This window comes from Heliconius melpomene, chromosome 7 (genome assembly GCF_056956725.1).
Source record: "Heliconius melpomene rosina isolate 202511_hmr_F chromosome 7, ASM5695672v1, whole genome shotgun sequence".
Lineage (NCBI taxonomy): Eukaryota > Metazoa > Arthropoda > Insecta > Lepidoptera > Nymphalidae > Heliconius > Heliconius melpomene.
The window spans coordinates 10,114,011-10,131,063 of NC_140395.1; the positions used below are offsets into that span (position 1 = coordinate 10,114,011).

General features: G+C 31.5%; 1 protein-coding gene across 1 annotated transcript in view; it reads left to right on the forward strand.

Annotated features, from left to right (window-relative positions):
- Positions 1-17,053, forward strand: part of RhoGEF64C (Rho guanine nucleotide exchange factor at 64C) — a 122,435-nt gene that overhangs the window by 68,999 nt on the left and 36,383 nt on the right. Inside the window, exon 3 of the mRNA XM_085188719.1 lies at positions 7,797-7,906. Within this exon, the coding sequence (XP_085044845.1) occupies positions 7,838-7,906 (69 nt within the window). The 5' untranslated portion in view covers positions 7,797-7,837. The remainder of the gene's footprint in view (positions 1-7,796; positions 7,907-17,053) is intronic.

The following is a 17,053-nucleotide window of genomic DNA, read 5'->3' on the forward strand; positions in this document are numbered from 1 at the left end:
GGTATATAGCTTAGTCATCGAACGTTTTTCTATTTTTACACGAACTTGCCTTTTAAAAATATATTCTACTGCATTTTTTAAAACACAATATAACCCGCTTAAGACAATTTCACAGGGATCCAATCTAAAACGCTAAGATATCCATATAGATACTTGCTATCAATGTTAAAACTACCTATAAAATATATATTTCATATCGAGGTTTTAGCCCCGTGAACTGAAACGCGTTTTAGAATTTTTATCAGAAAAAGGGAAAAGAGGAAATATATTTTATATTTGAGGGCCCAAGAATTATATTAGTAACAATATTTATACTTACCAGAATAATTACTAGATTTATCTATCTATCTATCGATGCACAGATAATATAATAATAGCCACAGTAAAGAAATTCGTGACAATATACTGTGTCAGTCACAAACGTCTTCAAAACGGTTTTAGGTCGCGGTCAGCTTGTAATTTGCTTTTTTTCCACTACAACCTTGTATTTAATGAGCTTGTATTTTGTATACAGATTTAAACTGACAGTGACAGGTATCGCAATGCCAGTCTGTCTGTAATATTTTTTAAAAAATATTTAAAATGAGATCGATGTGTGTGTGTGTGAGTTAATAGTATTTTGTTATCTGTGGTCATAAACTTAATAAATAATATTTATTATAGAATAAAAAAATTGCTCGCACATAGTAGGGTAAGCAGAGGGGACCTATAAGCCTAGTGTTAAAACATTTCTTTTCCCCAATTTTCGCTGACTTCCATTTCCAATGTCTCCAGGCATTGTGTGTACGTGGCGGAATTCAACGCCGCGCTTTTTGTCCCGTTACCAGAGCGAGAAAAATGAAAATATTAAGTACTAGTAGGCCCGGACGCGGCTACGCCCGCGAAAATATAAGCCTAAATAATTAAAATAAGTTAAAAAATAATAATAAGTGAAGATTTATTATTAGAAAAAATATCTGAGTAACCGAAACGAACAAACAAAAGAAGTAAAAGTAACTAAAGGAAATTCTTAATATTAGAAAAAGTACCTAAAGTTTGCCGTGCGCGCGTACTAAACATTTTTCTATATTAAATAATTATTAATTTTTGCGACCAATATTAAATAAAATCCCAAATTATTAAAATTACGATATTTTAAGTGAATAACATCGGTATAGATAACCGAACTGAGATAAATTAATTATAAGCAGCAAATAATTACATAAAAAATAATAGTAATTCGAAAATATATAAAAATTTACAAAATCATCAAAGTCATCTGCCCGTTCGCGTCGGTCATACTATACCACTCGTAGGCTAGGTCATTCCGAATCAATGACATCTTAATTATTTATTAGAATGTTATACAGTAAACTATAATTTCCATCAAGATGAAATGCTAAAAGTGACTATTATATTTATTTTCATAAGGATGAATATCAAATTACAGAAATCATCTAATTTTTGTTAATTTATACAAATCTATATCAGCGCGCGCCATGTATGCATTAAGCAAACTCACTTTGGGTGACGTTTTCTTAAAACAACAAACTCTGTAAGCCGTTGCTTAGCAACGCGACGATTGTTATTAACATGGCGGAATAAATTGCATGTCAAATTAATTATTTTAATATATTATATACCATATCGAAAATATTACAAATATGAGAAAAAAAAGTATCCTATGTTCATCCCGGGACCCTCAAGTATCTCTATATGAGTATTTTATCACAATTAAATTAGTGGTTTGGACCTGATTGCGTAAAAGACAGAAAGACAGACAGACAGACAGACAGAGTTACTTTCGAATTTATAATATAGGTATGGATTTCATTATGCTGCGTGGGAATTGAACCCACAACCCCAAATCTGCGCCACGACTGGCCTCAGACGATAGATATATATTTTTATAACATTTATTTACTATTTTCTGTAAACAAATCAAAATATATCAACTCATACTAAACCAGTACAAACTAAACTCATATCACAATATATATTACTTAAGACAAAGTGTTGAAGGTGGTATTCAATTTGCATACAAGCTACGTTCTACGAGCAATCGTTTATCTTCGCAAATAACTACAAGTGCAGAAATTTGCTGAACAGAAAATGATGAATTCGTACGTCCGCGAAGATTAATATAATATTTTCTCCTCTCAGCGCTAGAAGTGAGTGAAATTTGAAATGCATATAAAATTTCCATTGCATAACTGACGTACTTCATATGAAGTTATAATATAATATATGTGATGTATTTATCGTAAATATTATTGTGTATTATATTTGTTTATAATTTGCTACTTGTTAAATCTCACTGTTGTAGGTTCCCAGGTTCCCTCTGCCTACTTCACTATATTCGGGTATACAGATATGGAGTTTAAATGCACATATATTGCTGTTACTAAGTGACTGATAGATGCTGTACAGCTGGAATTAGAAAGAGTGTAGTATGCTGAAATTTGGCATCTACGTTGATGAGTGAGGAGGAGCGCTCTAAGAGAACAAAGATTACTGTGAGGGGATTTTACGTTTTTAAATAGTTTTCTATATAATTAGTTTTAATATAAATATTATATATACCATAGTAATAAAGATAGGATGATTGTGTTTTATTAATGTGAATTGGATTGTCAAAGAAATTATTAGTACAATATAAAGATTTATAAATTTTTAGTAAGTAGATATTTAGTTTTTTTAATTATTTTTTTGTAATAGTTTACAACTATTCAAAATTTCCTTTTACCTCCATTCTTATAAGTGAGTAATATCAAATTTTACCATCTTTCTTTAAGAATTTTAAGTTTAAATAAGGCAACAAAACTCATATCTAGGTCACCCCATGACCATAAATACCACCATATATAAGTGGTATGACGCAATTTGCAAAGCAAAGATTGTGAGCTTCTCGTATAAGGAACTTAAGTGCTAATAATGTAATGGAGATCTGGAAAAATGACGGCATCGCGTAGGATTTAGCGATAAAAACGAGATTTTACGCTCGACTTAATATAGGACAATGTGCTTGCGACTTTGTACTTTTAGTATGGATTGGATTGAGGTATATTTATATTTATTTTGTAATGTCAAGAGGAACCTTGAATGGACATAAAGAACCTTATATTATGTACGATTGCTGATCGAAATATTTTATATGTTAATAATTGTATTTATACAAATATTTCATTTTCAGCTATTTTCAGATTCACGCTTTATCAGGGTAAGTAGAGGGAACGTAGTGTTAAGGCACTCCGTAGTCCGTTCCCCACTTTCCGTCAAATTTTGGAGGCGTTGCGTGTTGAATCCAACACCGAGCTTTTGCCTTTGTAGAGCCAGAGTGAAGAGATGAAAATATTATAATATGTAATAATTCATTATCCCCGAGTGGAGATTGACCACAACCATCGCGCTACGATCACAATAATCATAATAATAAAAATACGCTACCATTTGTTATTTAGAGAATGCCATATATTAATATATAATACGTTTTTATTTTCTCACATTCTATAAAATAACAAATATAATATTATAGGAGACAAAGCGAATAACTCCAAGTAAACTATATCATTTATCAAGATGTCCGACCCACCAGCATGTCGGCCATATCTTAAAAACGTAGACGACAGAGCGTAAATACAAATTTATTGATATTTTATCGAATTCGCTTATTACACTGTTCAAGAATATTTAGAGGATAAGCATGTATGGAATTAATGTCTATTGAATGTCAGGCAGGACAGCTAGCTAGCCAACTAATGTAATAGTAAAATATACCATTGACTTTAAAAAGAGCAACTGTTGAGTTTCTTGCCGGCTCTTCTCAGCAGAACTGCCTTCCGAACCGATGGTAGCTTTTTGTTGACATGTACATTCGACGATTCAAAAGTGCTTATAAAGTTTATTTGAATAAAGAATATTTTGAATTTGAATTTGAATTTGAATTAATTAGTTGGTATTGCAAAACCGGGTGGCGAGGTCCGTGACCGACATATGTATGTGGTACAAGAACTGCATCTGTCAAAATGTCAATTATTGAATCGAATTTACAGTTTATGATTTCTTCTTCTTCGTGTCTTCTAGATATGACGTGATATAGGCAAAGTGGAGTGGCAACTGGCACCCTCCAAATACCATATTTGATGAATTACAATTGAAGAAATACAATTAGTTCTTGTAGAGTTTAAAATTGAAACAGATTTAAATCACATCTTTACTCGGTTTATTAAAGTAGTTTTTTTTAATATAAAAGATACATAAATAATCGTATTTATATGATGTAAATAAGGAAAAAATAGTTTTGGATGCTGCGTGACTTTAATCCGGATGTCTTTGTTGAAGGATAAAGTTCAATGTTATATATTTAAAACAAGAAAAAACGTACAGAAGTTTAAAGTATTCTGTAAAAATCTTTGTGATATTTAACAATAGTCTCTGGTCTTCTTCTTGCCTTCTGTAAGGAGTTCAAAACGTCAGGTTTTAAAAAAATACTATTACCTAAACAACTTACAGTTTATAAGACAATTCTTTTCGCAAAATATGATAGTAAATTTTGTGTTTTTAATTGTTCCTTAAATAAAAAATATATATATGTTACTATAGTTAGATACGTGAGTGGGTATAGTAACTTAATATAAATTGTAGGTAGAGTCACGATATACAATACCGTTACTTATAAGTTAGAATCCTTTGTGTTTTTTACTTCAAAGCTTCCGCTTGAAATAACCAATATTTATAGAAATAATAAAAATATTTAAAGGATTATTACTCTATAGGATTATTTTATATATTTTAAAAATATTATTATCGGGGAAATATATACATTTGAATTTATTATTATTCAGAGGTCGTCTTGGCATTGGCACAGCTAACTGTAAAAGGCGGCGGTTATGGGTTTAATTCCCGCTTGAAAGAATTCATCTCTCCTGTAGGAAAAGTATTTGAAGTACATCAATTTTTTTGTGTTATAGAGCCTACATGTACAGCTATGGAAATATTAAATATATATTTGTTCCTTATGTGTGGTATATCTATGATGACAATATACAAAACAATTTAATAAAAGAACAACAATTGAACATTAAGTTATCTAATTTATCAACAAAAAGCCGAAACAATAAAAATATCTAATTTTCATTCCTCCGAGTGAGAATCAAACCCACAGCCAGTGACACTATTAAAAGATAATTTTCTTTAACCGTTATACTATAGTTAAATTATAATTTATGCGTATAAAACATAATATAATTTTAGTAGGTAAGTAGGCATGTCATATGAAATCGAAAGTAAGTTAGGTCAGTACACTTATCCTATACTGCATATATATAATGTATGTAAGTCAATAGAGGCCGTCGATTTATTAGTCATTCCCCAAATCTAATTTTTTTACTTTGGTACTAGGGCAAAACGTTTCAAGAATTCGGTGGATAGTGGGGAACGGAGTGTCTTAATATTATGTTCTCTCTGCCTACTGAAGCTAAAAAAAAGGCAAGTTAGTTACTAGCAACATATTATCGCTTCGCCTTTAGAAAATTAACGTGAACTCGTTTAAACCAGGTCGAATCAATGTTAGCTGTATGTGTTTTTAGAAGATTAAACAAACTTTCTTTATTCGATGCGATTTATTATGCGGTTGAGTGACAGAGCTGAGCGCCTTGCTTTGTCGTTTTTACCAGAGCGGAAATCGAACCCATAACGTCGTATTTAAAGAATATAAATTAAATCAGCTTCACGCTGTATCCCTCACACAGCAAGGTAGGTAGAGAGAACCTAGTGTTAAGACACTTCGTTCTCCACTTTCCGGCATATTCTGGAGGCACTGTTGAGTGGCGGAACTAAACGCCGCGCTTTGCCTGGACTTCAGAGCTAAGAAATGAAAATATAAATAAAGAAATATATCTTAATCTCAAAATTTAAATTTAACAAAAATATAGTTTTACATTTAGACGTAAGATAATATTTATAAAAGATATAAAGAATTTCGAGGCTAGTTGGCTGTTATGATAACTTTTATAAAACACTTAAGTATTTTTACAAGGTTCGTATATTACCTCGTTGCCTTATGTGGGGTATTATGTGAATGGAAAAACTGTGCTATTGTTTGTTTGTAAGATTTCGAAATACTAAATGAATAATTTTTTTATAGTGTATATTTATCCTTTGTGGTCTTATATTTTTGATATCTTATGTGTTTAGAGGCCAGTCGTGGCGCAGGGGCAGAAAGGGGGGTGAGTTTAAATGTGACAAGTTGTGGGTTCAATCCCCACTTGAGGAAATTATTTGTGTCAACACGAAATGTGCTTAGAATTTGGCGGAAAGTAAAGAATAGAAAAAAATCTCATCTATTAGTTTTGACTTTAAGTTTTACCCCGCGTTCGAGATAGTTTACTCGTGTGATGGTGTGGTGTACCTACTCAGTCAATTTTTTTTATGAGAGCAGGAAAATGAATTTTATTTCTCTCATTTTTGAATATATTTTTTAGCATTTTCTATGTTTTTGGCCTTAACCTTATTATTAAATACGACATAAAAAAAACTATCTATAGTAATAAAAAACCATAACAACCATGACAATATAAAATACAATGTTAAACACAAGATTATCTTTAACTGTTTAATACTCGTATAGTACGTAGGTACACATAAAGGTAACTATTAAACATTTATTACTATGCACTCTCTGTGCACTGTGGGAATAGTAGGAAGCCGTGTCAATGACACCGGCACCGGCCCGGCACCGGCTGTGCAAGCATAGCACAATAATAATAGCTCTAAAAAATGTATGTTTGTATGTATGTATGTATGTATGTACATCTGAAACGTGGTTTTAGGGAACAAAAAGTTAATTGTTGTCGAATACGCCAAGGTATTCCGGTGATAGGATGCGTTTGTATATTTTTACTTTATATAATGGAATGGAAGTAAGTTTTGTTAGTGTTAAGGTTTTTTCTTGTAAATATCAGTTTACTTTGGGAGACTCTATTGTTAAGATACTCCGTTCTCCATTTCCGGACCGAATTTGAGTTGCGAAACTCTACCTCGTAATATATAGGAAACGTATAAAAATTGATTTTCTTTCCTAGGTGTGGAATAATACTTTAAAATGCTGAAATTGGGTGGACTTCCAGTATTTTCTATAGCAATGAAAATAACTAGGCTAGAATAGAACCCACAAACGTTGCGTTTGCAGTCAGATATTTAACTGCGATATAATTTGTATTTAATTTTGTGATAAATAATAGACTAAAATTGACCTTTCAAGCCATACAAATCCAAAAATCCAAATCCACGGCCGTTACCTTTGTAAGTGACGTTTTTAAACTTGATAATAACCAGTCACGAGATCGAGAGGTAAACAATAATTTGCACAAAGGAATACAAAAAGTATGAGAACGAAAGGAAACCCGGTACAGGCCTTGCTCGCTGAAGCATGACACTACCGTTGTAACCGTTCAGACCTGCCCTTAGACTAAAGGTCATATTATTATTATTATATTAATAATACCTAATTACTTTGGAAAATGTTATTATTAAATTCTTGATGTGTTGGAATATATTAAACCAACTTTTTATTGATAAATCGTTTGAGGATAGATTATTTGTAAGAAATGGATATTTAGAAATTCTTAATTTTATCGTAACATGTTGACTTACCAAGAGTTACTAAGATTAAAAAATTGTAATTTAAAATATTAGACCTTTTGTAGATACTTTAAAATCTTATTAATTGCCTAATCTTTTTATTTTTCTTATTCTTCTGTATATATCATACAATTTTGGTGAATTTATTATTAATTTAAACGTTTATTTTGTTCCAGAGCAATGTCTCGTTGGAAGGGCAAAGTGAGGTAGCCGGCAGATGGCAGCAGTTAGCGCGGCGATGTTTCGGCCCGGGGGCGCGCTAGACCCCCCACTTTACGGTCAAAGGGTACGTAGTTCAAATATTTAACGATAGATGGCGTTGAAATTTAAATTAAACTTTTAAATTAACATTTACAGTTTTCATTTCCTTATTATTATATCTAAAAGTTTCATTGAAAATTTATAATGTCACTGAAGTATATTTAAAATGGTCCATATTTGTTTTGTAAATTTATTTGCTTTGGCTGTATATGTCAAGATCTTGTGCATTTTGCTTTGATCTTGTTTCGTAGATAATCTAATTTGTAAAGTCAATTTTGTATCAGTTTCTTTAATAAGGTTTTTTGATGTTGCGAGAGAACTGTATGTATAAAATTACATTTGTTGAAAAAATGTATTATATGGATATTATATGTACCTATTACTTTTTTATCTGAAAGAGAAATGATTATGTAAATTTGATTCTCGAATCATATTTTGTTTTTATACAAAAACAAGAAACACAATTTATTCAAATTAAAGCTCGTGAGAACTTCCAAGTAAAAGTTAATTACTTAGATATGATGTAATTATCTCATCTTATTATTCATATTTAAATGAGTCTTGTTAAATTCTACGCAAGTAGGTATATTATATTTATATTTGTTGTAATAGTATGGCATGTGTGAAAGTTTCTGTGTTTGGAATCTTAAATTTACTTATTCATGAAAAATTGAGTAACGAATTTAGTCAAAATTTACTTATTTGGCGCAGAGAAAAAGAAAACACGTCTGACAGTGCGAATAATAAGAAATTTTCATAATTTATCTGCTTCAGTAAGACAACATGTGGCGTTAAGTTCCGCCACGCCATTGCAGAAATTAGTAGCGGAACTCTGCCTGCCCTGCTATATGAATGATAAAACGTAAAGCCAAAATAAAAAGAACTTTATAAGGTCTATTTAAATACTTGACACAGCCTGGTAAACGATATCAACCATAGCTGTTATCACTTTATATAAATTTAAAAACTTCACTCCTAGAAGACATTTCATAGCGTCTTGTTTCTTGACATGTTATTATACAAATAAAATAATAAATACATTGTATACAATATATTTTATTTATCTTTTCGAACAATTTCATTAACATAATCTGTTTATGGAATTTAAACAGAAACAAACAGTGATGGCGGATGTTTGACAGAACTGACAGAACGAGCGTGCATTGATTGTGTGTTGACAGGAATGTAAATACAGATTCACGTTTGTAATCTATGATAACTCGTATTATACGACATTTATGTAAAATGAGCATAATATTATTACGGTACTTTTAAAACAAATTGTTTAAGAAAAAAGTATTTTATTACCTTATGTCTTTAGCATATAATAATAATCTAGTCAGTAATATTATTATTATTACTTTACCCTCTAACTAAATACATAACCACTGATATTTTCTGTTTTATTTTCTTTTCTTTTTTAGCTTAATTACACGCTGTATCGGTTAGCAAAGTGTGAAAAGAAAAAATGAAGTTCATTCTCCCGAGTAGGAATCAAACCCGCACTTGTCACGTTAATAGTCAGTCACTGTACCGCGCCAAGACCGACGTCCTCATAACATTTGTAAAATGCTTTATTACTATCATTATTTTAGTGAAAATATGTATAAATAAGCGTTAGCTATATATTTAGTAAAATGAAAAACATATCTATCATTAATTCTACATTATCGATATAAAATAATAAGTTGCGAGTAGAAATCTTTGATGAAAGCAACTCGAAATTAGATCTTAATTGCGCATTCAGATGACATTGAAAGGCCCATCCATGGCGTAATCGCGAAGATCACGAGTAAAAGTTGGTGACGCCGTGGGAACCTTTGTGTTTTAGGAAAGTCATTGTGTAAGAAGTAAGAAAAGTAATTTTCTTGTGCAATATAATGCTACTATTGTAGTGTCGTTTGTATTTGTTTATGGTAAAAAAATAGATTTTATTTTTTATTTTATACGAATACAGGACTTTCTTTCCATTTTAGGCAAATTTGTACAGGACTGTAGGATGAACTACACCATAATTTTATCTAAGTAGTCGTAAGTCGTAAATCGAATAAAAAATATAGTAACTTTAATCATATTTATTTGTTTTTATTTTATTTTTACTCGTAAATTAAAGATAATATTTATTTAGATGTAAATGCGTCGGTATTTAATTTAAATAACATATCTTATTCAGTTCTTTCAAATAGTAAAATAACGAGTACAAAAATCTTTTTAACCGACTTCTCTAAGAAAAGGAGGTTATCAATTCGACTGTTTTTTTTTTTTTTTTTTTTTTTTTTTTTTTTTTTCGTCTTTATATTGGATTGAGCTTGTAAAGAACTTCACATTGCCAGCCATAGTAGTGCCTTTTAAATGCGATTACACAAATCGAATATGGATATGAAATCGCAAAGATTTACCTATGAATTAAGTAGGTAAAACTTTTATTGTAATTTTTGTGTTTTTGCTTGTTAGCCTGTGCAAGCGTCGCTGGCGTTAGTAATTTAGTGTGTCCATCCAATGGGAATATGAGCCTGTGACATACTTACAGTACTGGCGACGAACAGACTTTACACCATCAATATTATCAAGATTTTTTTTTATTTATTTATTATTTTATTTACAAAAACCAATAGAAAATTACATTAAGACAATTTTACAAGACAATTTTTTGACAAAGAAAATCGCTTGAATGTCAAGAATTTGAACCTTGGATATCTCACCAGGATTCCCTGCGTGTTGCGTATCCTATATTGCGTAATAAGTAGCGGAAACCAACGCTTTATTTTACATTTATATATTCCAATCAACGCAATCATAGCGAGATAAGACCTCTACTCCAGTTAAAAATACCTTAAATTAATATATAAAAAATATTAAATTGTTAAAGAATTATTAAATTAACCAACTTTTCATCTCCCGGGACAGCGTTGCGAATTAAAATTCTATCCACCCGTAAAAGTTATAATCTGTAATTATTATAGGTCCGCACGACTGCTTTCGGTTAATCAACAAATTGGTTACGAAGTTTAGAAGTTAGAAAGATTTTGTTAAGAAATAATTATTGTTATCTTGTTAGTGTCATTGTTAAGTTACTGTGAACTAACTACATAGCTCTATGAGATCTCTCTCTCTCTCTCTCTCACGCTGTATCCCGCACACAGCAGGGTAGGCAGAGGGAACCTAGTGTTAAGACACTTCGTTCCCCACTTTCTGCCGAATTCTGGAGACTGGATTGCGTGTTGAGTGGCAGAACTCAACGCCGCGCTTTGGTGAGACAGTGACACGATGAAAATAAGTTAAAACTTCTTATTATTTTATATTTGACTGTGAACTGAAAGATATTATAAGAATCTTTTATAATTATTATTAAATCTAAATCTCTAAATCTATGCGGACACATAAATATACATATATATATATATATTTTAAGTACTTATAAGAGGCCGCCTGCAATTTAGTTTTGTGGGTTCGTTGCGTGGGTAGGTATATATGTATAATCAAAGATGATAATTATCATTTTCCTCGTTTTTCCGTAGAAATTTGGAGACCTCTCTTGATGCTTCCCTACATTCCCTCATTTGGTTATCTATACGCTAAATTTTAGCGTTCTACGCTGTCTAATTTTCGACTGTGAGTCGTCTCCGTAACGAAAGACTTATATATATATTATATAAATAAAAAAAATGTAACAATAACTCAAAAAGAACACTTGTATAATATATTATGTATAAATTTGTTAATTGCAACGGCCACGTTTTAAATGTGAAACGTGAGTGTCATGTGAAATTTAATTACGTGAAAAGGCACGTACATTGATCGATTTTAATAAATTATAATTGATCGAGTTTAACTTTAATGGTAGTTATTATTACTTATGCATATACTTAAATAATAACATATTCTTAATTTTGTATAAGATTTTTAGTCACTAAATAAAATTACAGAGAGTATTTATATACTTTATGATAGAGTAAGTGGAGATCGGAGTATGACACCAAGCCACCGTGCACCGCTAAGGGTCCAATTAGCATGTAAATAACTCTAAAAGGTTTCTGATATTCAGGGTTTGGTCTATTGATGTCGATAAGAGGACAATATAATATTTCATCATCATCGAACGTGCTATGTATGTAATATACCTTGCCCTGGTCCGGGATATTTTTCTTCCGGGATGTCTTATTTCTTGCCTTCTTTTTACAATTAATTACGTCTACAGTTCTCAGGTCCTCATTGACTCCCTCCATCCATCTGAGCTTTGGATCTATTTGAACACCCAAAATATTATATTTCATTAAAAAGAAACTTATTTTAAGGCAACTTTTTTTATAGATAAAAGTATACATATAGTTTTATTATTTTTTAAAAAATAACCCAAATCTCATGTTCCCACACGCACTTCCCACTTTTTCGCGTAAATTTAACCATAACCTTTTTGGAGGGCTGGATCTACCCTGCTCAACACTAAGTTGCCTCCTTAAGTGCCTACCTTGCTATATACGGCAGACACGTGAAGCTATAAACGAATTAAAGTAAGTTCCTCTGTGCAGCTCTGCAGGTTTTAAAACCATGAAGATGGAGTATTAAACATTTGTTTTCTTTTCCGTTTATTTTTCTTGTATTTTTATATAATTGTAAGTAGAAATAAAGAATAATAATGAAAAAAATCGATAAGCTCCATAGAAGTATATAAAATTGGGACACGTCCAATGTTCCCCATGTCTTTTTCACTGTAGCTTATTAGCCTAACCTAGATCTGAGGTTCCGTTTCCGTTCATTTTTTACATAGCATCTGTTTGGCCTATGGAGCCAGGCTATAGATGACATGGCTGGAACGTTACAGTCTGTTACAGAAATTTTAACCTAAATAATCCTGAGGTTTCTTTAGAATAATTTTATACCTTCATTATTCAAATTAGTCATTGTTAATAAAAAAATAAGTAAGGTAACCTCCATAATGTTATTCTTAATTATTTTATTAAAAATTTGCAAATTAGTACGTTAAAAATATCGCTATAGAGTTTACGGTACGGTTTTCTAGAGTAAAGCATGCATAATAAATTATGTTTTTGCTTTCAGAATATAAAATTTCATGCATTAAAATCAAAATAAATAGAGGCTAGTCGTGAGAAAGTCTTAGGTTCGATTGTTTTAATGTGCGGCATTGAGTCCTACTAATTGGTTGAGTGTTCTCAATACCTCCAGAATTCTGAGGAAAATGGGGAATGGAGTGTCTTATCACTACGTTCCCCGTGTCTACCCAGACAGCGGAAAACAGCGGGGTAAAGCTAAAAAAGTAAAAATATTTTAAAATGGTAAATATTTTAGAAAAAAAGATTTTCCTTAGTACCGAGGTTAATATTTGTACCTGATTATACTGTGTTGCGATGAATATGTTAAGTAGTTTTAATGAAATAAGTTATTAGCTTCAACAGATTTCATTTAAATATACTCGTATGATCAATGAATACTTATGCAAGCCTATTATAAAAAAAGTGTGTTTTTATAGTATAAAAAAATACTAATTTATGTTTTTATATATACTTTCAAATATTTATTTATATGTACCCTAAGTGCACTTCCAAATATGATTATTGTAACATCATTAATGTTGATATAAAATACAAACCAATAAATAACTCCCACATAATAACTAATAATATACGACCTTCCTTTCAAAAACTATCGTTGTCCATGTCCGTGCTCTGGAATGCATCGCGAATAATTTTGACATCACGAATGTCTTAGGGCTAATAAGGCCATATAAAACACGATTGTAAGCCTCAAAATCGATTTTTAATACACTATAGTATTCCTATTCGATTGTTAACATTAATTGAAGTTTGGTATTATTTATCTGTGGATCAATAAAGTATAGGGATGTCAGAAAGACGGATGTTGTTTAGATTGTGTCATAGATAATTAAATGATTACAGTGAAGTGAATTCGGCGGAAAATGGGGGACTGAGTGTGTTAACACTAGGTTCCCTCTGCCTACCCTGTTGTGTGGGAGATATAGCGTGAAATGTCCGTGTGAAGGATGGTTTTAAATTTCACATAAGGCAATGTCTCTATTTAAATGTTTAGAGCATTTAATATATAAAAATAACAAAAATTAACAAATCCATTTTATTTATTCTCTATTTGCAATACATAGAAAGCATATTTGGTACTAACATTGTGTTATCGCCGCCCACATTCGATTAGCTCAAGCAAAGTCAAATAACTAGGCCGACAGGTGTCACGCTGTGCACTCGTGTACATTACAAACAAACCTTTGTTGTTGTGGACGTGAATTAAGTTATGCAACTATGCATATTATGAAAGTATTGTTGTTTTTGTGCTTGTTGTTAAAGGTGAATGTTGTTTGTATTAAGAAGCAAATATTATATTATGAGGCAGTCGTAGCGCAGGGGTTAAAGCGTACTGTTAACGCGACGGTCTTGGGTTTAATTTCCACTTAAGGAAATGTTAAATGTAATATTTTCATTACCTCGCTCGGGTAATGAGGTAAAGCGCGGCGTTGAGTTCCGCCACTAAACACGCAATGGCTCTAGAATTTATATCAAAAGTGGGAAACGGAAGTGCCTCAAAATACTTTATTTCCCGAATTGGAATTAAACTTACAACCAATACCTCCCTTCAGTCAAGCCTTAAAAGCTTGTAACCTTTTTGCATTTAGTTTGTATATCACGTCCATTAGCTAAAGCTATTTTAGTAAGGTCATAGAGAATTTCTTAGATATTTGACAAACTCGTACGCTTTCGTTGAGGAATGCGACTGTGTAATCATACTAGATATATTCATGAAAGGTGATCCTTGACGGTTTACGTGGAATATTTGGGCAAATTTTAGTCATGAATAATTCTCTAAATTATGCATTTTGTTTTCCTTGTTTCCCTGTTTAGAGGTTTCATAAATAATAATAAGAAAGTTGTGAAAATTACAAAATAGGGTTTAGTTTTTTTTTAATTACAAATATTCAATAGAAACAGTCTGTAGAAACGCGTTTTTCAAATAAAACCAATATCTCTAAAAGGGATTAAACTGACATTTTGATGGTTCTTCAAGCATATTAATTATTCTTATTTTCTATTAAATTCATTGTTACTCAAATTAAAATCACTTCTATATAGGTAAGCTAGTAAGCTTTTTTAGTAAAAACTTGTTTTGTAAAATAATAATCTGAAGAAAGACATGTTGTAACATGTCTGTTTCTAAATATATATTTCCGTTTACGTTAAACGTTTTCGCTTAAAAGAAAAACCGGATTTGAACCGTTATCCCATTCAATTTGCAACAATGAACGCGCCGGCGTATACAAAAGACATAATTGTTACGTCAACTTGTAAGGGTTACTATACACTGATTTACAGACTCGGGGCACTTAATTAGTTCATTGTTTTTCTTGAATTTAATACAGATTTTAAAAGGATTTATTTTGATTTCAATTAGACAATATATATTAGTACTGAATCTTTTCATACTATTATTAAAAAAATAATATGCTAATTTTGTATGTAAACTCGCCTTATTCAATGCAAACAAGAAAGGTGCGTCGAGACAGGTGGTTGCGCCCACGACGCTTTCCAATACTAAAATATTTTTATTTTATCTATTGTTCTGACAATTACAGGCTTTTATTAGATTTAATAAATCAGGTTCACGCTGTATCCCGCAAATAGCAGGGTAGGCAGAGAAAACCTAGAGTTAACACTCTGTTATCCACTCTATATCGTGTTTCTCGAGGCATTGCGTGTTGATTGACGAAGAAATGATAAGTAATATTAATAAGTAATAATTCATTTATACCTGAGTCTGAGTGGGAATCGAACAAACAACCGTCGCGTTACATTAACACCCTTGAGTCCCTGCCGACGACGGCCTCAATTACGGCCGGCCTAGATTTAATACGTATCATCTATATATATAAAATCGAAAGGTCACTCACTCATCACGAAATCTCAGAAACTACATGTACTAGGAATCTGAAATTTTGCATAGGAGTTACTTATAGGACGTAGGTGCTCGCTAAGACGGGAATTTGCAATATTCGATTTCTAAGGGGTTGTTTTTGGGTCGAAAGTTTGTATGAAACTTCGTTACTACAAATGCTAGGAGTCTCAAATTTTGCATAGACGTCACTAGGACGTTGTCATTGAGACAGAAATTAATAATAACATAGTTCACGCGGGTGAAACCGCGAGCGGGCCGCTAGTATCAAATAAAATGTATATGTTTACACATTTTATTAAAGCAATTCCAAGTTTATAACCAAGTAATATTGTGAGGTTATTAGTTCGCTATAATAATACTTGGAAATTGTTTCTAATTGTAATGAAAGTGGTGTTGTGGTAATTGATATGAAGGCTGATCTTAATTGGATTAGTTTAGAAGGTAAATATATATACAAAGTAAATATATTGTATTTGTTATTTACTTGCAACGATTTTTAAAAATATATATACCTCTTTAAAGATATTGTATTTTGGAAGAGGGATCCTAAAACAGCTTTCTTTAAGGCAGCTTATTTTAATTTTAATATTGCCTTTGTGGAATTGGAATCTATTACATTCCACGTTTTATGTATTACTTTCCGTTCGGTTATTTATTGATAAAAACACAAGTAAGCAGTTTACTCTTACGAGTTCAACGTAGACCTTAATGGGCCCGCTCCGCTCGCGGTGGAAACCTGCCTTATATGATGCTTAAGCGAGTTTTTTACATAACCTATTCACATAATATAGTTAAATAGGTAGCTTGTTCAGTTATAAAATTTAAAACAAAATCTTCAATTAAATCAACATAAAGTAAATTCTACGTTATTCAGTAATGAAATACCATGAGAAAAGAACTTGATTTAAGACACAATTATAAATAAACATATATAAAACTACTATAATCTATTTCATTGAATCCCTCAAGAACTGGATGGATTACTTGTAATGTATACAATTCTAAGAAAAAATTCTTAAGTGGCAAGCAATGTGGGCTAGTAAAACGGGATGCTCTTAACAGGTTCATATTTTTTTACACCTTCGAGTTACGAGTATTTTTAAAACAAATATTTCTTCAAATACTGAGGCCAGTCGTGGCAAGGGTACAAGTGTGTGACTATAAATACGACTGGTTGGGGGTTCGATTCCCATAACTTATCCCCCAGGCGCACGCTTATGCCCGGGTATTACGACTA